Raw genomic sequence first — 27,430 nt, forward strand, 5'->3', positions numbered from 1 at the left:
TGGATCCACAGGAAGATGAAGCCACTGCTGTGCCCACCCCAGCCTCGTCCCTTCCCTCCTTGCAACGCCTGGGGAAGGGTTAGGAAAAGCACTTGCACCCTCCCGTGCCTGCGTCCACGAACTGCAAGGCAGCGTGGAATTGTGGCTGGGTTCCCCGTGGCACACGGTGCTGGAGAACCCAGGAGTGGGAGGAATCCTCACCGCTGCCGCTCCCAAGGAGGTTTCCTTCCACCGCAGCATCTCTGGGGAAACCACCCCAAAAATATCTTCCTTCCCAGTGCCGTGGAGCGAGGGGCAGCGGGGAGGAATCCCAGGGATGGATGGTCCCATCGTGTTCCGGGGTGGGAAGCGAAGGGGCAGCTCCTGCCCTCTCGGGCTCGCGGGGAGGTCACCAGATCAGGGGCAAAGCAGCAGATCAGGGGATTAATCGGTCGAAAAGCAGCTTGAACCTTCAGGCTTGAACCTGATTAGTAATTAGAGCCAGAGGTCATCCTGCAGATGGGGAAGGCGGTGAGGGTGATGCCACGGGGCACGAGCCAGCGGCAGGGCAGGAGCGAGACGTGGTGCTGGCCCCTGTGCTCCAGAGCAGACTTTACCCCCTTGGAGGAGGGAACTGGAGTCCAGCAAAGCCCAGCTCAAGTCTCCAGCCTCCATGAACTCCGTATCCAACCCTGCCGGGGCAAAGGGACCTTTGGGAGGCAGAGAAGGGTTGTACCTTCCAGTCTTGCAGGCAGCTTCATATAGGGAAACCGTTGCGAGACAATACTAAAACTCAGATCCCTTCTGCCCAGAAAATCCTGCCAGCCCAGAAGGTACCAAGAACACACTACGAAACAAGCTAAAACCAGCTTCAGTTGGGCAAAAACCGCTAACTGGAGTGAAAAGGAAACCTTCCCCAATGAAAGTTTTGACCCCGGGAATGCTGGAAGGCCTCCAATACATCAGCATCCTCCTTTCACACGGCAAAACCTGGGCCAGCAGTAACAGCCAGGGGATAAAACACACGCACCAACCTCAGGCTAACCCTTCGGGATGCGAGACCACGCTGGATGCGAGACGCCACGTGTCTGCACCCAGGGATGAGGGTCCGTGGCTGGAGACGGAGACATCGGGTGAAATCTGCTCTCAGCCTTCTGGCCAGGGCTTTGGAGACACAGAAACCTGCCCTGCATTCGTACCTGCATTTATACTCGCCTCACACGCATCCCACCGCTGGGGCGGCCTCCCCATCCTTGCATCCAAAACTGGGAAAACCGAGCAGAGAAGGAATCCCATGGCAGATGCACCAAGGTGCCATCACTAGCGCTTTTTAAGAGAAGAGGTTATTTCTCCAACACAGTGAATCAGTGCTTTATTTTCAATATCGGAAGAGGTACAAGACCAGCAATGAGCTCGAGGTAATGAGCTGGCGTGTTGCACTTTTTATCGGTGCCCTCGTAAGGGTGGGATTGAGGCAAAACGCATGCAGAGAAAAACCTCCGATGTGCCCCTGAGCGCAGCTGCACCGTACCAGCACCCGCAGCGCAGCCTCCCCAAACCACCCACGCGTTGCACTAGAGCTGTACCACCGGACCCACGGGTCAGCAAAAGGTCTTCAAAAATCCTAGCGTCTTGATTTCAGAGGAGGATTTGGTTTCTGGGACAGGGAGGGAAGGCCACGAATCTGATGCTGATTTAAGGAGAAATCAGTGTCACAGCCCTTCCGAGCGCAGAGGGAACGCAGATGTGATTCCTAAAGCCTGAGTTGTGCTAAGTGCAGCCCGTGAGCCCGATTCTGGCCTCCCTTGCACCAGTGTACAGCAAGGAGGAACCGTTAGCGCCACTGGAGTTCATAGCACAGTGATAAATCTGGTGTAAGGCCAAGTCAGAATCAAGCCCAGAGGACGTGGGAAATCTAGAGCCGTCTCTACTGTGTGCAAAATGGGTATAGGGGTAAAATACCTGGATGCTGTCTAGTGGGATCATAAAATCATCCTTGCCCTAGCACCCTGGAAGGGTTTATATAGGGCAATTCATACCATGATCTCAGCCCAGAATAGCACCAGAGATTAACCCAGACTCTGATCTCAGCTAATCCAGCGTTACTCCCTGGAAATGCCAGTGGAGCGACTCTGGATTGCATCAGCGCCACGGCAGAATCGGCCCCTCCTGGCTGTGATCTGGAGGGTGTCCTGGCTCAGCTGAAGTCACCAGCAAAACCGCCCCAGAGCTCAGCAGAGGCAGGACCGCAGGCACGCGTGCTGCTTTAATGGACAAAACTGAAAGGACTCAGCTGTAGCTGCTGCCGGCAGAGGCGAGGACGCTGGGGAGAAGAGATGGTTGGGGCGGGGGGTAAGGGTGGGTAAATCGAAGAGCTGTAGCCTTTGCATCACCTCAATTCGTGTGAAACACCCTCAGGCAAAGGTCATACAACCTGTCACCCAGCAAGCACAGAGCTTCAGCAACCCCATTTTTCCCCTCACCTCCCCCGTGCTCCTCCCGGCACCCCAAATTGGAGCAGCCCCGAGAGGGAACCGGCATGGGGAAACTAGGAGCTTCTTCAGAGTTTCTTTTGCTCCTGGTGCCCCCTTGACCGGACAGCGGGCCCCAAGGTGTGAGCGCAGGATCAGCCCAAGAGCCACGTGCCAAGTAGAGCAGCTCGCTTACTTCTCCTTCAGGTCCTTGTCTGCTTTGCCTAAAAGAGGGGGGAGAAAAAATCAGGACTCGTGTATCTTGCTCCAGAATCCCCAGCCCCGTTTATATGGTTATTTTGCTACATGCAGCTAACATCTCACAGCCGTTGTAGTGCGTCAAGCAGGAAAGCAAATTGTGGCCAGGGTGCTGCCCTGAACTTGGCCTCCCAAAGCCTTTTTCTGACTCGGGGGAAGCAAACAGCATGATAATCACAACAGCGAGAAGCCCTGCCCTTCACCACAGACCCACTCCCTACCCGTAGGGCACCTCCAAATATTCAGAGCTCCCACCTGACTTCCCTGAGGAGTGAACCAGCAAATTCTCCCAGCCCCTTTGACGCTGCTGCAGAAGCTCCCTGCCCTCACTTCGCACCACCAGCAGAAAATCCCCAAGGCTCAGTCGCCCCTCAGACACACAGGGACCTGCAGCCGCATCCAAGAGCTCCAGCACTCTCTGCATTTCACTGTGGGAGGTCAGGGAGCTCCTGCCGAGCTGCTAGCTGGGCAGACTGATGCAGGGGAGATTTATTTAGGATGCAGGTGGCTCCTTGGCTTATCTGAACGGTGTCCTGGTTTCAGCTGGGATAGAGTTAATTATCTTCCTAGTAGCTGGTATAGTGCTATGTTTTTGAGATAGGTATGAGAAGAACGTTGATAACACGCTGATGTTTTCAGTTTTTGCTAAGTAATGTTCAGTCTAAAGTCAAGGATTTTTCAGCTTCTAATGCCCAGCCAACTGGAAGGCTAGAGGGGCACAAGAAGTTGGGAGGGGGGACAGCCAGGGCAGCTGACCCAAACTGGCCAAAGGGATATTCCATAGCATGTGACATCATGTCCAGTGTATAAACTGGGGGAGTGGGGGCAGGGGGGGAATCACCACTCGGGGACTAACTGGGCATCCATTGGCGGGTAGTGAGCAATTGCATTGTGCATCACTTATATATATTCCAATCCTTTTATTATTACTGTTGTCATTTTATTAGTGTTATCATTATTAGTTTCTTCTTTTCTGTTCTATTAAACTGATCTTATCTCAACCCACAAGTTTTACTTCTTTTCCCAATTTTCCCCCCCATCTCACTGAGGGGGGAGGGGGGGGCAAGTGAGTGAGCTGCTGCGTGGTGCTTAGTTGCTGGCTGGGGTTAAACCATGACAACAGCTAGCTATGCTCTGCCGAAAGCAGTGCGTCACATGCAGCGTGGCCTGGCTATCAGCAGCTTCCCCAAAAATAACTACGTCAGGCGGAACAGCTGCCAAGCCACAGCTTTTACCTTTCGGGATGAACTTCAGCGAGCTGCTGAATATTCAGAAGCGGGACAGCCCCCTCTTCGGCCCATCGTTGAGGAATTCGTGGCCGAGCCCGTTGCCACACTTGCCACAAGACACCTAGAAACGCAAAGAGAGGGTTTGACAGCGAGCTGTCTTTCTCAGCAGACAACCTCATTAAAAAAAAAAAAAAAAAAAAAGCCCACGGGGTTTTGGGTTTTTTTGCTACTTCCCAAATGTTTCAGAATCGTCACCTTTAAAGCCCCCGGCCGCTCCTTGCGCTTGGACACGCTGTCCTCGTGGACGGTCTCGGTGAAGGCTGGCCACGGGGACGAGTGCTCGTACTTCGCGTGGCTGGAAAACAGCTCATGGCCGCACTTGGCACAGACGTAGATGCCTGGGGAGGGCGGCAGGAGAGGGGTCAGAGCTGGGGGCAGCCCCAGCAGCAATTACCAGGGATTGGGGGGGCTGGGGGGGGTGGGCAGCGGTGAGGACTGGTCAGCAGGGTGACACGGGACACCCACCCACGCTGGACTTTGCCCGTGTGGGCCACCGCCAGCTGCTGCTGCCAGACCCCCCCGGGCCAGGCAGAGGAGCGGGAGGTTTTGGGACGTGGGGCAGGACCCATATTCCCTATAGGGGCTCCTCTACAGCCCAGCCCCGCAGGACAGGGTCCCTCCCAGGGACCCCTATAGGGGGACACCCGCCCCCCCAGCCCCACCTTTATAGGCAGGATCTCCCCCCCCCCCCCTCCCCATGGGGAGAATCCCCCAAAAAGGACCCCAGAGAGGGAACCCCCAGCCCGGCCCCCACGGGTGGAGGATGCCCCACAGGAAGGACACCCCCCCCCCCACTCACCCCGGGGAATTCAGCTTTTTCGGGGGCCACCCCCTGCCCACCCCACGCAGAGACCCCCCTCCCCCGTTCCCCCCGGCCCCGCTCACCCGGTTGGAAGTGATCCTTGAACACCTCGCCCCCAAAAAACGAGCAGAAGGACATGGCTGCGCCCGCCGCCACGGCCCGGTTCCGCTCGCCCCGGCCCCGCCCCACTCCCGCCCCACCCCTGCCCCGCCCCTGCCCCGCCCCGACCCCGCCTCCCCCGCGCACCCACCCCGCGGCCGGCAGGGGGCGCTGCGGCGCCGGCGGTACGGGGGGGGTCCCGGTACCCGCGGCGCGGGGGGGCGGAGTGGGGCGGAGCGGGGCCCCGGTCCGGTCCTGCGGATGCTCCGGCACCGGCGGCTGGAGACGGGCGAGCTTCAGCCCGGTACCGGTGATCCGCAGCCGACACCGGCACCAGGACGGATATCCTCCGTCTACAGCACCGGCTCTTCACCCCCGGCACCGGCACCGACAGCAGTCCTTGGATTCCCGCACCAGGACCGCCCGGCCTCCTTCAGCACCGGTTCTTCTTCCCCGGTACAGGGTCCGGTCCTCCCCCGGCACCGGGACCGACCCGTCTCTCATCCTTACCCCCCCCCCCCCCCAACCCCAGCCCCCGCCACCAACACCGGTTCTCCCCCGGCGCTGGGACCAGTCCGTCTCGCCGGTGGCACCGGGGCTGCTCGTCCTTCTCCAGCACCAGGATCGACCCTTCCCCGGCGGCACCGGGACCCCCCATCTGGCTCAGGTACCGGCGCTGCGGGAACGGGGGACCCGCGGGGAGGGGACCGGGGCCACCACAGCCCCCCCCCCCCCAACCCCCGCAGCGCTGCCCGCGGTGGGTGATGGAGGTCGGGCAGCTCTTGAGACAAACCGGGGGCTCCCGCCCCACGCACACGCCAGGGGCTCAGTGGGGATGCGGGTGCAGGTTCAGTGGGGACCACCCGTCCCGCCACCCCGGGAGCACAGAGCCGGCGGTCACCCGTGGGGACCCTCCCCACGGAGGCCAGCATGGGGAGGGGATGTGGGGTCTGAGCTGCGTCCCTTCGTGGGGCTCCCGGAGGAGGAGGAGGAGGCAGCAGCCCGGCATGTGGCAAAGGTAAGGGCTTTGAAGGTGAACCGCAGGCAGCCGGCTCCTCGGCAGGTTCTGGCAAGAGATGAGCTGCGTGCGGCTTCCTTTTCCTTCCAAAAAATCCAGGCACCGCAAGTCTTTTCTTCCCTAGTTTTATCTGAGGACCCCTTGGATGAGTCTTCATCCAGCGGGCTCGCACAGAAATGGCACCTTTCTTGGTGCAAGAGCAAAAATGCCGGCGCCCTTCGGACAGAAGCCAGGGACTGTCCCAAGGAGCCGGCCCTGCTGCCGGAGCCCTGCGGCCCGCAGCAAAGCGCTTGGATGGGTCCCTGCTCCCGAATGCCACCGAACGTGTCCATCAGCCAGGAGCTCACCCCGGGGCTGTGCCCGGCATGGAAAACCCCGCGTGGGGCCAGCGCTCGGTATGGAAAACCCCGCGTGGGGCCAGCGCTCCTGCCCGCTGGATGCTGCCGGTTTGAATTAGGTCAGGCTTTCGTCTCGGGCAGGCTGAGCTCCCCGCTCCAGCCCCAGGGATTGATGATTTGTGGCAGGCACCCGGGCAGGGGGAGGAAGGGGCTTTCGCTGCAGCACCGTGGGGCAGCGGGGAGCCGAGGACGCACCGTGTCACCGCGCGGAGAATGGGTGACTTGCTGTTTTGAAAGCGCCTCGCTTTGTGATCCACCGAGACCAGACGAGCGAGGTGTCGGGAAAGGCTCCAAATAGACTCAAGGGCCATGTACGCCTTTGGGGTGCAGATTTTCGGCCAGTGGAAGGAGCCACAGTGGCCGCTGGGCCCCCTGTGTCTCGGCAGCATGTGGATGTCGGCTGCTAACCCGTTCAGAGGGGGAAGCTGTGCCTGCGCTAATGAAATAGTTGGGTGAACCGGCCGGGTCCTTCCCCAGGGCTGTGTCCTGGTGAAACCGGGGCTGAGAGCTCTCCTGTGAGCTGCAGGGGCCACGCCACGAGGGATGTGAAGGTCTGGGGAAGACGGGCAGAGGATGGGGATGGCTGAGACATGGGGGCAAAGCAAAGTCCGTAGCAGAGGCAGGGCTGAGCTCAAGCCCTGGGACAGTGCGGGGAGGGGGGGGGCTTTGGGTGCAGGTCACTGGGTACCAGACCGCATCCTGGGGCTGGGTGGCTCTGAGCACCCCAGCAGAAACAGCCGTCCTGGAGCCATTCATGCGGTGCCGAAGCCTGCCGGGCTCCTCGCTCCCCCAGCAGCGTGAAATCCGCTCCAGTATCCCCCAGTAAATCCCCTGAGAAGGAGCGATGTGATGTGGAAGTGGGAGCAGAAGACAGAGCTGGGATCCTGTGCTACCCTACCCATTACCCAAAGTTATGTCTTGAGGTTGCAGTGAGACTTTCTTCAAAGCCCCACGCTCCTTAATCACAGGATAATGCAGAGAGCTCTCCAGTTACAGCGCTAATAACCACAGCAATTTGGTTTCTGTAGCGGTATATTGTGGAGATAATTAGATGAGGGATTTCCAGCTTGTTTGGCTGGGTGATGAAAGCCTCCTCTGCGCCCAGGCAGAGCTGTGCCACCGTCCCCGCTGGCAGCGCCAGCCCTCTGCCCCAGCCACCGCCACCTCTCATTAACTGGAGAGGGCTGCTGGAAATCAATTTTTCAATTAACTCTCCCTGATTTTACAACAAAAGCAAACACCAGTCAAACGGCGCCCACCTGGGAGCGAGCGGCTCAGGGCTCTGATGGGGCAGATCCCGGTTTCAAAGATCTTTCTCTTTCCAAGCGTTTTGTAGGTGTTGCACCCTGGGCTGAGCTAACGCTGGGGAGCACCACGCCGTGCCGTGCCGTGCCGTGCCGTGCCGTGCCGTGGAGGGTCCTGCTGCCTCGGGCATGTAAAGAGAGCATTTGGGGGGAAGATGCTCAAAGACACCAGCCTGGTCCAGGCCACAGCTTGTCTCTGTGCCAGGTCAAGTCCAATCCCTGAATTTGAACCAGAGCTGAGAGCAAGGAGAAGAAATTCAGAGCCTGGGTCCAGCGGGGAGGCTTGCTGATGTTTATGGCTTTGGTGTTTTCAAAAGCAGTGAGGGGGGGTCGGCAGTCATTAGGGGTCTTGTGTCCCTGCCCAGCTGGGGCATTCGCAGCTCTCGAGGCTCTGCAGAGACGTGACCTTCCCGGGATGGGTGGCCCAAGCACCGCTCCTCAAAGGGACCTCCCGCACAGCACCGATCCCTTCTGGGTACCACTGGGGCTGGGCTCACAAAACTCCGCAAGGCAGGTGCTGTGCGGAGGCTGTGGGGAACATCCCCCAGGAGCTGTTTGCTGGTGCCGCTGAAGCCACTGTCATCCCCATTGCTCCATCGCCCACCCGTGCCCACCCAGCTACCCCCGGCGCTGGATGAAAATACTTGTAAGGACGTTCATATTCAATTTATCCTATAAAGACCAAAAAGATTCCCCCTACCCTGCATGCTCCTGCGGTCACAGGCTGGGGACGAGCGCTGGGCTGGATGGTAGGTTAGTGCTGGCACCGAGGAGCCAGCACTGGGGGCACCTCTGGGCTTGATATTTACTCTCTGAAGCCTGAGCCAGCAGCAAAGCCTTCACCAGGGCTGCTCCGTGTGGACCCTCCGTCTCAGGGCGCTGGTGGTCCAGCCATGGCACCCAGTGGGTCCATCCCTGGTGCTCCCCACCCTCCCAGGCACCCACGCTCCCCAGAGGTGGCTGCGTTTCAGCAACATATCTATAGCCCCCGCTGTACTTGACGTCCCTGCCAGATGAAAACTCCCATACAAACTCAGGCTATTATTATCTCCGTCTTCCACTGTGCTAATGGTCTCTCAGGAAACAGTCGTCTTTTTTTTTTTTTTTAGCTTTTAAAACCCACAAATACCGGAGTGGTGGTGACGAAAAGGCAGGCACGGCAAAGCAGAGGAGTGCCGAGCCCTTGCCAAGCGCCGGGGAGCTGGTGCCCCCCTAAACCGGCAGGGACGGGGAGCAGCGGCTGGACAGGAGCAGCCGAGGACCAGCCCCAGGGCTTTCTGGTAGGCACGGCCAAGGGCAAGGGAGGACGATAGGCAGCACTGGGGATACTGGGGATGGCTGTGGGGCTGCTGAGAAACCTGCATGATGAGAGGGAAGTGGGGGTCCCAGCTGCCCCCCACCTACCATGCTTGGGGGGGAGGTGTACGGGGCCCCGTGGCATCAGGGAAAAGGTCCTTTCTCAGGCCCAGCTCCATTTCCCTCTGCTCGCTCCCCGTTTTGCTGTTTCCATGCTTTGCCTAGTGCCCCGGACCGCTCCGTCTGCCGGGGGCTGCCGGCGGTGCCCGCAGTGCCAGCAGCCCTGCCCGCGGGCTGGATGGCACCAGCCCCACAGCTGGGGTTTTTGCCGGGTGCTGGGTATTACCGGGGTAAGCACCCGTGGATTAGTTGGGGTTAACAAGTGGCTCCTGTAAATCAGAAGCAAAGCAAAAGCTGTGAAACGTGAGATTATATAAATGGCGCTGGAGGCAGCTGCGGCACAGCCTGTAATTAATTCGTGGCAGTGAAATGCTTTGAAGATCCAGGGCGACGTGGATGCCGGGTGTAAGGCAGCCCGAGGGAAAGCACCCACTGGTGGCCGGGTCATGCTCAGCCCCGGCTCCCCTGGGACAGCATCCCGGCTCCTGCCGCAGGGATGCTGCCAGGGGAAGAGGGCAGTGACGGAGCTCGAGCACCCCACAAACCTGCTGGGTGCTGGGCTCAGCCCCACGACGGCCCTGCAGAGCCCATCCTGCAGCCTCCGTCCTCCCTCCCAAAATCACGCAGGGGGCACAGCTCGGGTGTGGGGTCAGCCCCGTTGCTTTGGCAGGAGTGCAGCAACAGAGGGATCGCAGTGGCTGTTGGGGATGGGACAACACTTTGCCATGGCCAGGAACGCCCTCAGGGCTACAGAGACTTTTTGCATTAGGAAAACTTTTGTGCCCTCTCCAGTAAAAACAGACATTACCGGCCCGCTTCCAGAGCATCCTCGTGCTGAACTGGGGCCACAGCTCGGGCTTGCTTCATTTCAGCTTCACGCAATGCATTAAGCAAGGGCCCAACCACTGTTGGTTAAGCAAGAAACAGTTAGAGGAGTCAGAGAGTCCTGCCTGCCAGCGTCGCATCCCCCCTCACAGCCCCCGCACTTGCACTGGCGCCAACAGAATGTCCTGGTGCGGGAAAATCCCCCTCGTTTTGCTGCAGACCTGGCTTACGGCTCTGACCCGTTGCTAATTGCCCAGCTGAGGTTTATCCTCGTTATACAAGCGGTTCCCCGCAGGCTATCATTGAGCTCATCTTACCACGGTGCTCTCTCCATCCCATCCCTGCTGGGAAGCGGAGGAAGAGCCACGAGCCTCCCGTCTGCTGACGGCTCCACGGCCCCAAGGGCATCCCAAAATAGGTTGGAAGGCACCCAGCCCACGGTGACGGGGTCCCCGGGGGAACCCTGCTCCTGCTCCGTGGTTCGTGGCGATGCTGATGGGGAAGGCAGGACCGGGACAGGGGTATGCTGTGCCTTGAGATGACACGGAGCTGAGCTCCTTCCTCCCGTTCCCTCGCAGCACCGACGCCGTCGGCGATGCGAGCGATGGCAGACCAGGCTGCGGCAGCGGCGGATGCCTCTCCAACCCTGGTACCGTCCCCGGGCTCGCCTCGGCGTGGGGACGCTGATGGGCTAACGCTCCATCCCACTGGCACCAAGGAGGACGGCGGCGGACGGGACGGCTGCGGGCTTGTTTTCGCCGTGGATGGGGACGCAAAGCCTCTCCCTTCGCCCCAGCCCGGGGGGATGCTCCTGGCCGACATCCCGCGGACCCCCCAGCCCCGGCTGAGCCCGGCCAAGTCCCGCACGGCCCCGTCCTCCCCCAGCATCTCCCCGTCGGAGAGCCGTGCCGCCCTGCTCCGGCTGCGGGAAGCCAGGCTGGAGGACACCAAGAGACGGCTGTCGGAGGCCGTGCAGGAGCCCCTCAGCCGGCTCAGCCGGCTCATGGCCGAGGAGAGCGGCTCCATGCCCCGGGCAAAGGCAGGTGCCGCGGGGCAGGAGGTGGGGGGCAGCCCCGGGCAGATGGGGGGCCGCGGGGCTGGGGGCCGCCGGACACGGGACTGGAGCCCCTGGGAGCCCATCCTGAACTGCCGCTACGAGATCTGCTCCTACGGGGACGTGATCCAGGTGGTGGAGGTGGCGCAGCGGGATGCTGAACCCCAGCTGCCGCCCCCCGAGGAGCCGCCGCCGGCACGGCCGGGGGGCACGGTGCCGGGCAGAGCCCTCGCCTTCATCGCCCTCCTCGCCTACGGCTACTTCATCCTGCCACTGCCGCCCTACGCTGCCGGCCTCTGCCTGGGACTCATCTGCGGGCTGGTGCTGGGCTTCCTCGCCATCCTCCTCCTCGTCTCGAAGTCTCCGCTGGTGGCACGGGGACCGGGGAGCCACCTGCGCCCCAAGTTGCTCCTGGGCGAGCCAAAGGAAACCCACCGCCTCCAGGTAGGAGAAGGGCGGTCTGGGATGGGGTGCTGGGTGCCGGCTGGAGGGGAGCCTGGGGTTGGAGGGGCAGCACCGAGGGGGTGCTGAGCCCACGGCGGGTGCAGGCTGTCGCCCCGTACGGTGCAGCGGGAAGCAGCCGGCACCCTCTCCCCCCCCCAGGGCTGGATGAACCAGCTGCACATCTACGACCCCGAGCTTTTCCACCCCTCCCTCACGCACTCGGTGCTCGCCACGCTGGATGGGGCCACCCTCAAGCTCTCCTACCCCAAGAGCAACATCCCGCGCCGAGCCACCTTCGAGGAGGAAATCCTCGACGCCACCTTCGTCGGCCACCGCTGCTACAACCTGACTGATGCCAAGGTGAGCCCAGCGGTGCCAAGGACCCTCCCATGGGAGCAGGGGGCTCTCCCCTTGTAAGAACCCCCCGCACCGCAGCCTCACTGCCTCTCTCGGTGTTGCAGGTCTTCCTCTGCCCCCCCAGCCTGGCCCGAAAGCGGACTTGGAACAAGAAATACCCCATCTGCGTTCTTCTCCCCAACCCAGCGGAGGTGGAGTGCAGGAGCAGCGAGAAGCACGACGCGGAGCTGCAGAGGGACGAAGGGACAAGGAAGGCGCTGGTGCTGGGGCAGGACGTCCCGGGGGACTGCAGGGAGAGGTGCCTGTACCTCTTCGGGCGGACAGGGAGGGAGAAGGAGGAGTGGTACCAGCACCTCGTGCAAGCCTCCCGCGGGACACCCAGCAGCAGCCACGGCGAAGCCGGGGCAGGTAAGAAGCAGCCGTCGTGGCCTCCGCTCTGTGTCGGGACTGATCCGGGGTGGGAGCTGCACGTGTGCCGGGAGGACAAAGCCCTTGGTTGGCAGTGGTGAGCGTGGGGGGGAGATGGAGGAGCCCAGAGCCAAGAGCATTTGTAGCAGCAGGGAGAGCCTGAAGGATCCCCCTCGGCGGCGTAGGGTGGGTGGCACGTCACTGGCATTCACGGATGGGCAGCGTGTCACCGCATGCGCATCGCGACACAACACCACGCGTGTATCACAGCCAGGTGGCACGTCACCTCTCATACCATCCTGACCCACTCGTGTTCCTCATGTCCCCAGGCGTGGGACCAGCTCCACGGAGCAGCGGCAGCAGCAGCGGAGGGAGCACCGAGGACATCCCCTCCGCTGTCCCATCCAAGGACCTGGAGGGAAGCGTCCGACAGATTTTCTTGGATTACAGCACCTACATGGCCCGATTTGTGCCAGCGCAGGTGGGGAGCAGCCTGGACCAGAGCCCCCCTCATGGAGCACTGGGCAGCCCCACGCCCACAAAGGTGAGTGGGACAAATCCAGCACTGGGAGCGGGACACGAGTGCTAAGTGGAGGCTGACGGACGCTGCGTGCAGCCAATTCCAGTGCTGTGGTTCGTCTCCTCCCTCCCGGCACCACAGTTTGAGCGGCCAAGCTGTGGTGGAGGGGAGCACCCATCCAGCTCAACCCACCGCTCCTGGGGCCACCTCGCTCCAGGGGCTCGTGGCTTCTGTTCCTCCGCAGCTCGGCGAGGACACGGCCAGGCGCGGCGAGACGTGCATGGCCTGGATGAACGCGCTGGTGGGGCGCATCTTCTGGGACTTCCTCCGGGAGCAATACTGGGCCGAGCAAGTGTCCAGCAAGATCCAGAAGAAGTTGAGCAAGATCAAGGTGAGAGGCAGGAGCATCACAGCACCCAGGGGACCCCCATCCCCACAGAGGGTGCCAGGCTGCGGTGACCATCCCCGTGTGGTTTCTCTCCATCAGCTCCCATATTTCATGAACGAGCTGACACTGACGGAGCTGGACATGGGTACATCCATCCCCTTGGTCCTCAGCGCCTCGAACCCCACCATCAATGACCGAGGTAAGAGCCCGGTCCCTGAAGCAGGGAGGTTTCAGCAGGCACACGAGCAGCCCTCAGCCCCTACGGTGCTGACAGGAGTTCACCCCGTCCCTCTCCCCGGCAGGGCTCTGGGTGGACATGGAGGTCACCTACAGCGGCTCGTTGCAGATGACACTGGAGACGAAGATGAACCTCTGCAAGCTGGGGAAAGAGAGCGCTGCAGAGGACAGCAGCCTGGCAGAGGCAGCTGGAGAGGGGTAAGGAGACTGTGCACGGCTGGGTTTCATCCTCCTCTTGCCTGAGCGAGGCTAGAGGGTGCTGGGCACCAGGGCACCCCGTGATGCTCTTCGGGGTTCGCAGGGCCAGGCCACGGCTGATCCTGCTGGCAGACAGCGATGCAGAGTCCTCCAGCGCTGGCTCCTCCGACGAGGAAGATGTCACTGTTGCGGAGCCTGCGGGAGCCCTGGGGGAGCGAGTCCCACCGCCTGGCGCCGAGGGGTAAGGGGCTGTTTGGGGTCTGCACCATGGGGTGTATGGGGAGATGCTGGGGAGGCACAGTGCTATGCCAGCACAGGGGCTTGGGTCTGGTTTCTGCGGGAAGGCACACGCAGGCACCCCGGTACATCTTGGCAGCCCATCATAGGGGACTCCTGTCCCTGCGGGGTGCTGTGGCAGAAGGCTGGGGGATGCCGAAACCCAGCACGGTTCTGGGTCTCACCCTGCTGCTGAGCTGTGGCTCCCCTCACTTTAGCCACGTCAGCGGCAACAGCACAAGCCGGAAGATCCTGCGCTTTGTGGATAAGATCGCCAAGTCCAAGTACTTCCAGAAGGCCACTGAAAATGAGTTTATCAAAAAGAAGATCGAGGAGGTTTCCAACACGCCGCTGCTGCTGACAGTGGAGGTGCAGGAGCTGGCAGGCACCTTGGCCGTGAACGTTCCCCCGCCGCCGACGGACCGTGTCTGGTACCAGCTCTTCTTCCTCCCATGCGGGGACCCACGTACATCCTCCTTCCAGCTCCCCTTGCTCCCCACGGCTCAGCCAAGGAGCCAGCTGTGGGGCTTTGGGACATGAGGCTTTCTGCCTCTTTCCTTTCCCCTCGCAGGTACAGCTTCCGAGTCCCACCTCAGCTGGAGCTGAAGGTGCGCCCAAAGCTGGGTGAGCGGGAGGTGACATTCCTCCACGTCACTGAGTGGATCGAGAAGAAGCTGCAGCATGAATTTCAGGTGCCTGGTCTGTTTAAGGTCTCAGCAAACCCTGCTCAAGCACAGGCATTGCTGCGATCAGGGATAATCAGACCTCAGTTTGGGCCAGGGTTATCACTACAAAAAAGCCAATATCTGATCTGGTCTGTCCAGCTTTGGACAGCCAAGAAACACAACCTAAGTAACCAGCTCCAAGGGCTGGTGCACTGAGCACTAGAGTCCGTGAGGAAAAGTGGTTTCCTCCCAGCATGTGCAGCCCTGCACCAAGCCCGGAGGATTAGGAGTGTCAGCAAGTCCCAGGCAGACCACCCCAACACCCAGAAGGGCTGAATTCACTCATCCACTCTGTTTTGGGGATGTTTGGGAGATTCACCATCACAAGGCACCCGCTGGATTGTTCTCAGCCTCTCACCTTTGAGACCTCTAGTCAAAAAGCAGAAATGTCCCCACAGATATTTAGGTAGTCAAATCCCCTCAAAGAGCTGCTCATTTGAATGGCTTCAAAGTGCTGGTCCCTGCCCCCTGTCATGACCACCCTTGAAGCCATACAGGTGGGCAGGGCAAAGAAAAACTTCTGCTTGTCCCCACCCTCAGATATCCGAGCTGGTAATCCCCTACAGCCAGGCACAGTCAGCTGCTGATGAGGGGATGGGAGCCCAGGATCTTCTGTTCACAGCCCCAGTCTTTGACCCGAGCTCCTGTGCCTCCTGCCGAGGTCACTTCTTGGTATTCAAAACCACTTACTTGTTATTCTGGATTCCTCTTTTCAGAAAATTTTGGTGATGCCAAACATGGACGATCTCATCATTCCCATCATGCGCTCTGGCCTGGATCCTCAGCCACCCACGGGGGGACTGCCCAGGGACCTACCAGCCAAGGGAGAGAAGAGGCTCTGAAGCGCAGCCCCACGGGCAGGGCAGAGACACTGCACAGAGCTCAGAGACCTCGCTGGGACACGGGGCCAGCCAGGGCCTGGCCACTGACTGCATCCAGGGCTATGCCGTGGGGTCTGAGCTTCTCGGTTCATCTCATCCTCAGCACTTTTTGTAGATGAGCCTCCTCCTTAAATACTGCAAGCACACGTTCAGAGCAGAACCAGGCACAGGGCAAGGGGTTTGCTGGAGACCCAAGAACTTCATGCACCTCCTACCAGGTTCCCAGGACTCCTGGTCAAGGGGGCAGCTCTGGACCAGCGGAGGGCTGGGCTTTCCACTGTCTAGTTCCCAAAGAGGGTGCAGGACGCCCAGACCAGTTCTGCACTGAAGGAGTTGTGATCACCGCTGATCCAAGACATCACAGCTCCAAGATGCATCACACCCTCCCCACAGGCAGCTGGACTGCAAGGAAAACATGGGTGGGAAATGAGTTCAAAATCTGAATAAATCCATCACTGCCCAGTCTTACCTAGCAGCCATCTTATTGTACACAAGTTCCCACACCTGATGAGGATGCCGGCCAGAATCCTGGGGCTTTGTGCCGAGAGAAATCCACGGGTCATACTTCCAGCTCAGCAAAAGGAGTGCCTGGGTGTGCGGGTGTGAGAGGCGGCAAGGGGAGAGACGGTCAGTGAGACTGGGCAGCGGCAGGTAACGGGGAGGCCCTGTATTCCCAGCGGAAACTGGGGCAGAAGTGCTGGTACCTGCTCTGCTCTTCTCTGGAAGAGAGGAAGGGGAGTCTTCACCATGGTTTTGGTGAATGCAGGCAGTGGGAAAAAATTCACTGGGCAAAGGAAAGGGAGAACCCAGAGGACAGAGCAGACATTCAGCTGTCCCACTTAGTCCCTTGTCCCAAGTGCTACTTGTCCCATCCTCATCTGCTGAGGAGCCTCGACACACTGCTGCCCACAGGCAGCACCGAATACAGGCAGGACACCCCTCCAGAAGGAAGACAGGCAGCAGGCATGACTTGAAGCCTTTTTATTGAAGGTGCCCAGTTAGGCAGCCTTGCATATCTGAGTCCTTACAGCTCTTCCTGCACTCCTGGCTTCCCTTTCACCAAGTGTTTCTTCTGAGGGCCCTGGAAGAGAGCAGAGAGGAGAGCTCTCAGTGTTAGTGACAGACAAACCTGGCCTACAAGGCTGCATCTGAGCTGCGGGGAGCAGAAATGCAGCTCTGGCCCCTTTCTGCTGTGCAAGGCTGCTCCTGGTCTCTGCTCCCCGGCTGGAAGCTCTGTGCCGCCATTCACGAACCACTCCCGGGGCCTCCCTAGCCCTGCAGGAATCACAAGCGGAACGTCATTGCCCTCACACAAAGGGTTTGTTTCTCTGGACAGCACAAAAGCAGCCAGAAAGCAGCAATGAGTGACCTGCTCCGAGCCAGGCGGGCTGTCCTGCAGTCAGGGGATATGGAGAGGAGCAGTAATTGTGCTGATGAACGCTACCAGGAGCCCACGGTGGTGGAGCGGCTGCTGAGCTGCTGCTGTATGAGCCCTGGAGGAGGCAAGGCCTCCCACAGCCAAAGGCACAGGTTCTCATCAGCCAACTCAACAGAGCCTGAGGGATTTCCACCAGCTAAGAAATGAGGTTGTCCCAGACCAAATAAGTCCTATGGGAGCAGACGGCAAGAATTACTTATGTGCCTCTACTTCCAGCCAAATGTAAAGTTTTGCCACAGTATACACGGGGGAAACTCTCACCCAGCAGTAGAAAATGGCAAAGAAAACAGCTGCAACCAGGTAAAACCACCTCCTGTCACTAAGATCCACATCACAGCTACTCAGGACTTGCAGTGACAGCAAGAGCAGAACACAGAACAAGCTCCTAACACTGAGATAAAGGAAATCAGCTTAACCTCTAAAGAGCTCTGCAAAGGCACTGCATAGCCAATCCCCCTTCCCAGGGCTAAGGAGGCTTAGCCTGTTTCACATGGGACTTCTAGCTGACAGGCCAGATCCAGACATGGTTTACGTCTGCGTGGTATGCAAGCAGTTGTTTCTTTCATTTCTGCTAGCTGAAGGCCTGGCTTACTTAATGCTTCCTCAATTTCACATTCAGACTTATGCACCAGCCTGGTATAAGTTGCAAAACTATTCAAGAAACTCTGCTTGTTTTGGATTTATTTAATTTTTTTTTTTTTTTTTTTTTTTTTTTTTTTGCTCTGGATTTAAGAAAAATACACTCCTTGGCCTTTTTGAAAGCTTCCTGACAAAAGAATTGCAAATTTGTGTCTGAATTTGACCCAACCTTTTCCTCTTAAGATCATTAAAGTTATAAATCATTCCAAACAAATCAAAGAAGTGCACAATTACGGGTGAAAGGGACCATATGTCCAATGCAGTGCCTGCCAAGTTAACTGCTTGTTTAAAACATCCTGTGGTGAATGGAAACTGGTTGGCCATATGGTATATTATTTGCTAGTTGGGTTGTCTTGGATCACTCACACAACCATCATGTTCTTCCTTAGCATAATATCTGCTGTGTGAATTGAATTCATGCCTGTCTTTTATGCAAGACGGTCCTGATCACTCATTTGGCTGTTGTTATATTGAGAAGCAGATGCTTGGTTGGAATCAATCAGTTGCTTTAGCCCCAGATGCAAACATGGCCTGGGAGCTGGAGCCGGTGCAGAGCATAACTCACCATGAAAGCCCGCTTCTCCTGAGCTGTCTGGAAGCAGCCATGGCCAAACTTAGAAGTAGTATCAATGAATTTGAGTTCAATGGCTTCCAGAGCCCGGCGGCTTGTATGCACCAGAAGGGACTGAAAAAGAAGAGTCACAATGCATCAGGCTTATCATTACAGAAAATCTGGACATCTGCCCTGATGGAAGCAGGGTTGAAATATCCTAGGTGCATCCATTAGCCAAATATCTCCACAAAAATCTGCCTTCTCAGAGAAACACCCTGGTGCTTAGGTGGCAGGTGATGCCTTGGATTGCAGAGCAGCTCTGAAATGAGCCTACTCTTCACTTAGCATTTTGTTTCCTCACAATCTGCTTATGGCCAAGGTTTCAATTTCTGGGCCCTGCATCACAGCCCTCAAAGGCTTGCAGCTTCTGTCTCCAAAGACAGTAAATCTGACTGCACGCTGCCACAAACCATCCAGCTGCAAATGGTCTCACTGAGCACCACACTCATGTGCCACATCCCCACTGCAACGCAGTGTCAAGGACCTGACCAGTCTCCCTGCCCAGCGTTTGGAGGCAGCGGCATTCTCCACATGGTGAATCTGTTCACAGAGAGCTACAGACTGTCCGTTCCCAGCGCCGGCTGCAGTCTCACCTTACGGAGGGTGAGCACACGCTTCTTTGTGCCCACGACGCAGCCTTTCAGCATGAGGAAGTCATTGTTGACCTCCCCGTAGTGAGGAAAGCCACCCTGTGGAGAGAGGTAGAGAGACAGTTGGCAGGCAGGAAAGCTGGATGGGAGCAGACGCGTCCACAGGTGGCAAGGGAAGAAGAAGGTAGTGACTGACTGTCCTTCCAGCTAACAACCCTCTGCACCCTTGAGGTTGCCTGCTTGGGACCACCAGAGCATGTCAGCCACACTGACTGCATGACCCCAGCTAAGGAGCACCCCGTAAGAGCTGGGGAACCAGTAACCCTGCTTCCTTCCCTGGGGGATGTGGGTAAACTGGCTAGGCTCCCGAGTTAATGGTTATTTAATATGCAAAAGTGAATTTTTAAGCCAAGCAACAAACATTTATCTGTTAAGTATCAGATTTCTAACGTAATTTATACTTCTTTTTCTTTTTAAACAAAGTTCTTATTTTCTGCCCAAGTTATCAGCTGAAAGCTAAATGTTTGGGTCTACCAATAGACCTGAAAAAACACCTCACAGAGATGGTTTTCCATGAGGAAAGGAATCACTGCCTTTCTTTCAGTGAATTTCCTTCAAATCATTTCCTATGCAGCTGTCCCCAGCCAAGGAACTACTTCCCTGGCTCAGATTCCTGCAGCCAGGGCCAAGGGCCAGTCACAGCCCTGTTCCTCCCTCAGCCCTTACCAGAGGCGTAATGGTCTTTTCCGTGACATCGTAGTGTGTCGAGGCGTTGTTCTTCACCACCTTGCCGTCCTCCACGTGGATCCCATGGCCAATGCGGTAAATCTAGGAACGGAAAGGAAATGCAGACGGCAACTATCCTGCCTCCTCACTGACAGATGCCACAGGGATAATGCGGTTTTCACCAAGATGTGCCTCCTGTGATGTGTCCCTTGAGCGGGGAAAAAGCACCAGGAAAGACAAGGAAAGCAACAGCACTGCAGACCTCTAGGGAAACATCTGAGAAGCTGGGGGGTACAGAGGCCACCATGCAAAGAAGGACGGTGACAGCACGGGAGGAGGGAAGGCAGGAAGGCGCAGTGGTGCTCTGAGGGAGCCCGTCTGGGCCATACCTTCTTGTTGAGCTCCGTGCGATGGTGGTAGCCCTTCTGGCCAGCCCGAGCAATGGAGTAGCCAACCCGGGCCGGGTGCCAGGCACCGATGCAGGCAACTTTGCGCAAGCCCTTGTGTGTCTTCCTGGGGAGCTTCTTGGTGTGCCAACGGCTTGTCACCCCTGAAAGTGTGACCGGACAGGGCGGTGAGAACATCGAGGAGATTCAGGGCTGGTGTCTGAGCGCTGGGGAGGCGAGAGTCTCATCATTCTTCTGCAGTTCTCAGAAGACACCATGTTGGAAGGAGACCAAGAGCTGTCACCACCATGAGAGGCCAGAGCACAGAACTGTTCTCACTTCCCATGGATCTGATCAGACTGTGATATGTTCCTGCTGAGCACATCCACGCACATGCACAGAAACACCCACACCTCCACACACGTGGCATTTGTGAGAAGTGCAGTGGCTTTACATACTCAGAGTGCCTCTGAGCCTCCTGGGAGGACTCTGGGCATGGCAGACAACATGGCCTTTCCTGAGATTAAGGAAACCAAGCTCTGCTACAATGGAACTGCATGTCATGGTTGAGGTCCAGAGGCTCTTTGCTACTCCCTGTGCAATAAGTTGGTGGGTTCTCAGCATGGCTAACGCTCCCCTCCCCCAACAATACCTTATGGGCAGCGCCATATGAGAAGGACAGAACCAAGCCCCTCACAAGGGTCTCCTTGCTCTGTACCTTTCATCCCATGCCCCTTGGTCACACCAATGACATCAATCATCTCGTTCTGGCTGAAGACACTGTGCACGGAAACCTGTTTCTCCAGCCTCTCACGAACCCAGTCAACCTTGTCAGCAACTGTCCCGCCATTCAGCTGGATCTCCATCACATGGGCCTTCTTCTGCCGCAGTGGGAGCAGCTTCATCTGCATTAGACAATGCATTAGGGAAAAATGTTGCCCCTTACCTCCCAGGCACAAACATGAGGCCAGGGCCGCATCACCCACCACTTGTGAGGGACACAGAGGGTGAGCAGGGCCAGCCTTCTTCACCACCCCTCCCTACCACACTGTCAAGCCCTTCCGTAACAGCCAGCGACCTGGGTCAGCATGCCTACATATCTCTTGGACCCAACTCCTTGTCCTTGAGTCCAACCACCCCACTCCCAGTGCTCCCATTCCAGGCAGGAGCTGATGCACACCCTCTCTCCAGGGAGCACAGGAACAGGCCAGCCTCATCCTACCCCAAGATCCGACCCCAAGAGTTAAGTGCAGTAGTAATAGCCATGGTAAATGCCCCAGAGAAGCCCATCACCAGAGCACTGAGGCTGAACGCTGTGCCCAGACAGGATGCAGCTCTGTGCTCTGAGCCAGAGTCAGCACCTGTCCTTTGGTTGTGCTCCACCTCTGCTTCCAGACTGAGCAGTTATTTCTAGTTCCCACCAAGAGATGCCTCTGCTCTCTCCCAGTTCCAGCTCCCTGTGCAAAGCCCCTGCCAAATCACTGCAGCGGGACTTTGAGGGTCTGTGCCAACCACAAGTAAAGCCTTGAGCCAGCTTAGCTCTGTCCCAGACTCCAAAGCAGCCATTAACTCCAGGGATCAGCATGAAAATGGGCCCTGTGTATCCAGCATTCAGCATCTGGAAAAACTGTGCCTGCCCGTGGGTTATTTTTGCCCAAACATTTGACACCCGTTGCTAATTTGAGGTGATCATGGGGCCTAAGGTCTCTTGCTGACACAGGGCTCACCACCTGCTGAGGCTCTGTGCAGTCTGCTCTTCTCCATGGGGAGCGTGGGCTCCCCAGCGTGCCTGAGCCACAGCCCCCTGCAGCAATCCCCCAGCAGGGAACTCTGCTGAGCCCGGCTCAAAGGGACAAGGTTGGTGTCAGAAGGTAGCTGGAAAGGTCGGCCAGCATCTCCCATCACCTGCACGCCCTGTCCCACACCCTCTGACTGGCATCTGCCTGCTCAGCCTTCTGTGACCCCACCAAGATACCCCCATGATCCCGGCTTCCAGGCCCTCACCACGCTCCCGAGCTGAGGAAGACCCTGAGCCCCCCCCTTGCCCACCCCCCCAGGGTGAGGCTCTGACCTGCGTGTGTACAATGACACGAATGACCTTGCAGTACTTTTTCATAGCCGCAAAATCCTTCTCCAGCTGCCTTTTGCCATCCTCATCCTGCCATTTTTTGCAGTACTTGGTGAACGCCTTCTTCTTGCTCTTGTGCCTACGACAAAAGTGTTTTAACATCCAGCAGAGCTGAACGGTGAAGTGCTTCTGCACTTCCCTGTGCCCTGAGACAGCGCAGCGTGGGGGGACAGATCACCTTGCCAGACATTTCCCCGAAGGCACAAGGTACCTGTGGATACCTGAACCTCGCCTGACTGTCGGGGCCACGACACAGGGCTTTGAGGTGGGAAGAGGAAAGTGAATAATGAGCTGTGAAAAGGGCTGGTAATTCAAACCTTTTTGCATGAGGAATCCAGTTGTCTCCCACTGACTGGCTCAGTGCCATCAAAATAGAAGCGCAAAATCAGAGCTAAGTGGAAAAAGGAGAAAACAGGCTCCAACAGGGATCAGAGGCATGTGGTGGGTGGATCTCAATGGCACTTTCGCAGGAGACACGATTCCTAGAGTTATGAAATTCATGTTTCCATTTTCTTCTCTGCTGGTGTGGGATTTGGGGCGTTGATGTTTACAAGGGCCAGAGGTGACATTCTGCATCAATTTTTCCCCTGACAAATCTGGTTTTACTCCCTTCAATTGGTGCCTCAGTTCAAGTATCCCAATTTAATGGAGAGTAGATGGGCCCGACCTACACAAAGGAAAGCGAACCTGCAGCACGCACTGCCATATGATATCGTGGAGAAAGCTAACTTAGTTCAACTATTAGAATAAATTTACATATGCATATGCTGATTCCCAGCATCAAGCTGTTTCCAGTGTCTCTGTGCATGACTAAACAAATAGCTGTTTCACTCCACCTCAGAGCCAGCTGCCAGTAGCTGAGCTGTTTGCAATGGCTGGGCATCATGGACAGCCTGTGGAGAAGACCTGCAAGGAGCTCCCCACATGCAGTGCCTCAAGGACCCTCCCCAGCCACAGAGGCACGTACCAGTTCTTGTAGAAGCGCCGTCGGCACTCATCGCTGATGTGCTCAGCAAAAACAGTCTTGAAATTCCTCAAGCCCTTCGGTGTTTCGATGTACCCCACGACACCCACCACCACCATTGGGGGGGTCTCAATGATGGTCACAGCCTCCACCTCCTCCCTTTTGGAGGTCTCTGCAAGATAGCAAAGGGAAATGGTGCTCAGCATCATCTAGGATCAGATCATTCCCTGAAGGCATTCATGGCCCATGCCGTTACAGCGAGGCAGCAACGTGCTGGGGGCAAGGTCACACTCTGCTCTCACAGCCGGCCTCAGCCCTTCCATCTCCCACCTGCTGGAGGACCACGCAGGGTTTGATCCCCAGACACTGAACAGGTTAGACCCTGTGGCCCAGCATACTTTAACCCATCTTCCCCACGTTGGGGGAAGCAGTACATTGGATGATTCTTGCCCTGGAGTTTGGCTCCAATCCTGTGGGCATCCTGGACGGTAACATTATAAACTTCCCCAGCAAGATGCTCCAAGCCCAGGATTTGTCAGGTAGTTACCCTGGAGGGTCCTTCTGCCAGCAGGATCCAACAAACCACTAGTCACCATACAAGTGTGGGAACTTCCCAGGAACCCCCGGACTCAGCTCACACTGGCCATGAAGTGGCCTTTGGCCTTCTAAGATCTGGACAGCATTATGGCAGATAGCCTGGAAGCTAAGTGCTCCGCCGCCCATTCCCAGGAGCAGCCTTTCCCACCAAGAAGTCTGTTCCCTCGTTTCCCTCTTGGATGTGGCTCCCTGCTTCCATCAGCCAAGCCTTACTGAGCCCAGGTCTGTGCACCTCCCGCACAGTGTGTGTCATGCCAGCTTTGTAGCCCAGGAAAGCTGTCAGGTGGACTGGTTTGCTGGGATCATCCTTAGGCCACGTCTTCACCTTCCCTCGGTGGCGACGGCTTCTCTTGTGGGGGAGGAAGCCCAGGTGGCCATGCCTGGGAGCAGAGAACTTGCGGTGGGACTGCGGAGAGGAAGAACAAAAAAGGTCAGCTTCACTTTCAGGTTCCAGAAGACGCTAGGAAACCAAAGCACAACAGGAAATCTCCCCTTTAACATCAGTGAATGCTGGAGGGATTCTGGGCTTTTCCTCGGTTCCAACATGACAAAAAGAACTCATAACAGGAAGGGATTTTGTTCAAACTTCCGTCATGTGCATGGAAGAATTTAACAAGTTTCTGGACAAATGGTGCCAATGAAATAGAAAAACTTGAACATAATCTCCCTCCTGCTTAAGGACTTTGAAGGAGAAATAATAGGTCTGCCCTTCTGTGATGTTAATTATAATGAGTTATTTTGTAGTCTGCAACACCAAAAGGGCCTGCTAAGAATTCATGGGCTTCATGTCGTCAAGGCAAATGGCACCAAGCAAGCACAGCTAAAGATCAGAAGAAACGGGAAAGGATACCCAAAGGAATCAGTAATAAGAACATGCGCAGGTTAAATATGCACCTTGAAAACCAAATTAGAAGAGCTAAATATATAAACCCCAATCGCAAGGTCATGCTGAGCCAGGCAGAGAAAAGCAACAGCGCTTTAGAGACATGGACAAGTTTGCACACAATTGGCTTTGAGGCAGGGGAACTGGGGGTCAGCCCAAGCAGCGAAGGGTTAGATCTACCTCCACTGCAACTCCCTCCTTGCTAAGATTGGTCCCAGCACCTGGTTGCACTTTCCACCGAGCTTATTTTCCAGCCCAAGTGGAGACATGTCAAGTTTGACCCCATTTCAGCTGCACTAACACCGCCGGTAACCCAGCCCTGCTCACTGTCCCTCTCCACACAATTGAAAGGTAGCAGTGCCGAGCTTTACAAACCATGGGACGTCTTCAGCCCAGGTCAGCCGCGGAAAGAGGCTATCAGTAAGTGCCTCTCCCGTCTAATACTTAAGATGGTTATCGGTCTGAAGACACAAATTTAGCTCCTAGCTTCACCCGCTGCTATGTTCATTTCGTACTTGGCCAAGCTGGCAGGTTGGACGTAACAGTTGCGGTGTGATAAAGGTCAATTGCCGGTGTCTCGGTTTACATTTCTCCCTCCTAAACAACTTGAACTCGAATGGCAGCCCTTCCGACAGGTTCCTAATGGGGCACCACACACCCAGAGCCGTCAGCACCGGGCAGCCCGAGCTCAGTGCAGCCGGCAGCTCTGGGTAGAGGCAGACTAAAAATCCCTCCATCAGCCCAGGCAAGAAAGACTTTGTGATTCTGACTGGAAAAAAGATCGAGGCAATAGACCCGGTTGTGCGGGCGGGCTCTGCTGAGCCTCCAGGCCGGAGCCTGGGGGGGGGTGGGGGGGGGGGTGGGGCGGGCGCGGACTACATCTCCCAGCATGCACCAGGCTCGGCGGCGCATGCGCAGAGCGGCGCCCTCTGACCCCCGCCGCCGGGGCTGTGTGGGGCGCCGCCATCTTCTCCGCGCCTCCCGCCGGGCCCGCTGCCGCCGCCATGCCGGAGGACAGGGACTGGGAGGCGTACAAGGTGCCTCCGACCCGCACCCCCGAGTCCGAGAGGATCACGTCGGTGCCCAACCCGATCAACTTCATCCAGACCGTCTTCAACTATGTCATCGACGCGCCCGTCACCTTCGTCCGAGGTACCGGCGGGCCGAGACCCTCCCGGGGCGGCTGGGCCCCCCTCACTAGCGCGGTGGGCGACGGCTGCGGGAGCCGGGCCGCGGCACGGCAGGGGGGGGGCAGGGGGAACTCGGGCAGCGAGACGGGCACGGGGCAAAGACGCGAGGACGTGGGACACGAACACAGCGTGGGCACTGGGACAGACAGACAGAGGGCGGGACAGGCACAGGGATGTGGGACACAGACCAGAACACAGGATGGACACGGGACACAGACAGACAGAGGGACAGGCACAGGGGTGTGGGGCACAGACAAGGATACATCAGGGACAGACACACAGACATGGGACACAGACAAGGACATAGCAGGGACAGGAGGACAGACACGGTCACTGGGGCACAGACAAGAACACAGCATGGACACTGGGACATGGGACAGCACAGAGGGACAGACCTAGGGACGTGGGGCACAGACAAGAACACAGCATGGACACTGGGACATGGGACACAGACAGAGGGACAGGGACGTGGGGCGCAGACAAGGACACAGCAGGGACAGACACAAGGACATGGGGCACAGACAGGAACACAGCACAGAGAGGAGGACTGACAGGCAGATGGGCACACGGGCGGGGAGCTCCAAGCTGGACTCAGACATGGCGTCCACTCGCTAGTTGTGGGCCAGGGGCATTTGACTGTGAGGCTGTTGCTGCAGAGTGGATCGAGCGCCAGCAAGCCAAGAACAAGTTCTACTACTACCATCAGAAGTTTCGCCGTGTGCCCGACCTGAGCGAGTGTCTGGAGGGTGACTACCTCTGCTTCTACGAGGCCGAAGCACAGTGGAGGAGGGACAGGTATGGCTGTCACTGGGCTGACACCAGGCGAGACCACAGCGGAGCACGCTGCTCTGGTTAGTCAGCCCTGGGAACTGCAGCAGTTGTCTTGAACTCACAACATCTTGGTGGAGTTTGGGGTGTTGAGGCAGCACCTCCTGCCTACCCCATTACAGAACACCCCTTTTTGTAGGCCTGCTGTCCCCTGCAGCACACCTGGGCTGAGCAGGGTGGCATTAGGACACATCCTCCCACACAGCCTGGTTCCTACAGCACTGCTGCAGGACAGGGCAGGATCCTGTAAAAACCCAGAGCTGACCTTCCAGAGGGTATCGTTGCCCCTTTGTTCAGCTTTTCTATCATCTCTTGGCTGTCGTTGCATTTGTCATCATCTTTCCCGCAGGATGGTTGATCAGGAAATCGTGGAGATAGTCCGGGAAAGGCTAGGTGCCTGCAAGCAGAGGGAAGGACCCAACCAGTTCCAGAACTGCGCCAAGGAGGCGGAGCAGCTGGCACAGGTCACCAAGGCATACCAGGACAGATGTGAGTACAGTGACAGCCTGCACACCTCTGCTGCAGCTGTGACAGCATGCAGGAAAAGGGGGTCTTTAAGCCACCTCCCAGACTTCCCGTGGAACAGAGGCTTGTTTCTTTTTAGAAGACTTTTTAGACTTTCTTTTTAGATGGTGATCTTGGTGTCCATGGAAATGCAAGGACATGCCTGATGAAGCAGAAGCACAGGATGATGGAGGAGAGGAAGGCACAAGCAAAGGCATCTCAGTAGATCTAAATGGTTAGCACCTCCTATGGTGGTGGATGTATCAAATACTGCATGTCGCATCTTTGACGCTGTTGACCTCTACAATAAATGTGCAACCCAGACATCTGCCATACAACCAGAATCTAGACTCATTCTTTGAAAAGATCTGCAAACACTTAAGAGAATTCTTCCTTTTTCAGCTCTGCATTCCAGTTGATTGTTACCATCCTCTGAACCACAGTCAGCCCCCACCTCCAGGCACTCTGGCTGCCCTCACTGGGATTTCCCCTCTGGAGCTCTCCCCTACCTCCATGAACCAACAGAAACACTGTGCTGCTCTGCCCAGCCCTGGCAGAGAATTCTCTCAGGGTAAAGATTACATGCTATAGGACAGC

At 57.5% G+C, this 27,430-nt stretch overlaps 4 protein-coding genes across 7 annotated transcripts; 2 read left to right on the forward strand and 2 right to left on the reverse strand.

Annotated features, from left to right (window-relative positions):
• Nucleotides 1–1,322: 1,322 nt before the first annotated feature.
• Nucleotides 1,323–4,991, reverse strand: MSRB1 (methionine sulfoxide reductase B1). Its single transcript, XM_049791482.1, has 4 exons — nucleotides 4,883–4,991; nucleotides 4,193–4,335; nucleotides 3,944–4,058; nucleotides 1,323–2,674 (listed from the first exon to the last, which is right to left on the reverse strand). Exons 1-4 carry the CDS (start codon nucleotides 4,935–4,937, stop codon nucleotides 2,643–2,645), a joined length of 345 nt encoding a protein of 114 aa, XP_049647439.1. The 5' UTR covers nucleotides 4,938–4,991; the 3' UTR covers nucleotides 1,323–2,642.
• A 269-nt stretch (nucleotides 4,992–5,260) lies between these two features.
• On the forward strand, nucleotides 5,261–15,800 carry LOC126034164 (testis-expressed protein 2-like). 2 transcript variants are annotated; one of them, XM_049791573.1, is made up of 13 exons: nucleotides 5,261–5,565; nucleotides 8,728–8,898; nucleotides 10,438–11,357; nucleotides 11,517–11,717; nucleotides 11,819–12,122; nucleotides 12,452–12,666; nucleotides 12,887–13,033; nucleotides 13,130–13,229; nucleotides 13,333–13,465; nucleotides 13,569–13,706; nucleotides 13,960–14,172; nucleotides 14,313–14,433; nucleotides 15,183–15,800. In XM_049791573.1, exons 3-13 carry the CDS (start codon nucleotides 10,455–10,457, stop codon nucleotides 15,306–15,308), a joined length of 2,601 nt encoding a protein of 866 aa, XP_049647530.1. In that variant the 5' UTR covers nucleotides 5,261–5,565; nucleotides 8,728–8,898; nucleotides 10,438–10,454; the 3' UTR covers nucleotides 15,309–15,800. The 2 variants fall into 2 exon arrangements, with proteins under 2 accessions (XP_049647530.1, XP_049647532.1); XM_049791575.1 differs by lacking the exons at nucleotides 14,313–14,433; nucleotides 15,183–15,800 and having other exon boundaries at nucleotides 13,377–13,465; nucleotides 13,960–14,120.
• Nucleotides 15,801–16,313: 513 nt separating this feature from the next.
• On the reverse strand, nucleotides 16,314–26,682 carry RPL3L (ribosomal protein L3 like). 3 transcript variants are annotated; one of them, XM_049791316.1, is made up of 10 exons: nucleotides 26,595–26,682; nucleotides 23,642–23,834; nucleotides 22,835–23,003; nucleotides 21,811–21,946; nucleotides 20,458–20,644; nucleotides 19,743–19,903; nucleotides 19,354–19,455; nucleotides 18,631–18,726; nucleotides 17,990–18,109; nucleotides 16,314–16,428 (listed from the first exon to the last, which is right to left on the reverse strand). In XM_049791316.1, exons 1-10 carry the CDS (start codon nucleotides 26,655–26,657, stop codon nucleotides 16,372–16,374), a joined length of 1,284 nt encoding a protein of 427 aa, XP_049647273.1. In that variant the 5' UTR covers nucleotides 26,658–26,682; the 3' UTR covers nucleotides 16,314–16,371. The 3 variants fall into 3 exon arrangements, with proteins under 3 accessions (XP_049647273.1, XP_049647276.1, XP_049647275.1); XM_049791319.1 differs by lacking the exon at nucleotides 26,595–26,682 and adding an exon at nucleotides 24,827–25,037; XM_049791318.1 differs by lacking the exon at nucleotides 26,595–26,682 and adding an exon at nucleotides 24,687–24,759.
• On the forward strand, nucleotides 25,245–27,171 carry NDUFB10 (NADH:ubiquinone oxidoreductase subunit B10). The gene is made up of 4 exons (XM_049791321.1): nucleotides 25,245–25,463; nucleotides 26,158–26,296; nucleotides 26,679–26,818; nucleotides 26,959–27,171. Exons 1-4 carry the CDS (start codon nucleotides 25,316–25,318, stop codon nucleotides 27,057–27,059), a joined length of 528 nt encoding a protein of 175 aa, XP_049647278.1. The 5' UTR covers nucleotides 25,245–25,315; the 3' UTR covers nucleotides 27,060–27,171.
• The last annotated feature ends 259 nt before the right edge of the window (nucleotides 27,172–27,430 follow it).

The sequence above is a fragment of the Accipiter gentilis genome, chromosome 33, assembly GCF_929443795.1.
Source record: "Accipiter gentilis chromosome 33, bAccGen1.1, whole genome shotgun sequence".
Taxonomy (NCBI): Eukaryota; Metazoa; Chordata; class Aves; order Accipitriformes; family Accipitridae; genus Astur; species Astur gentilis.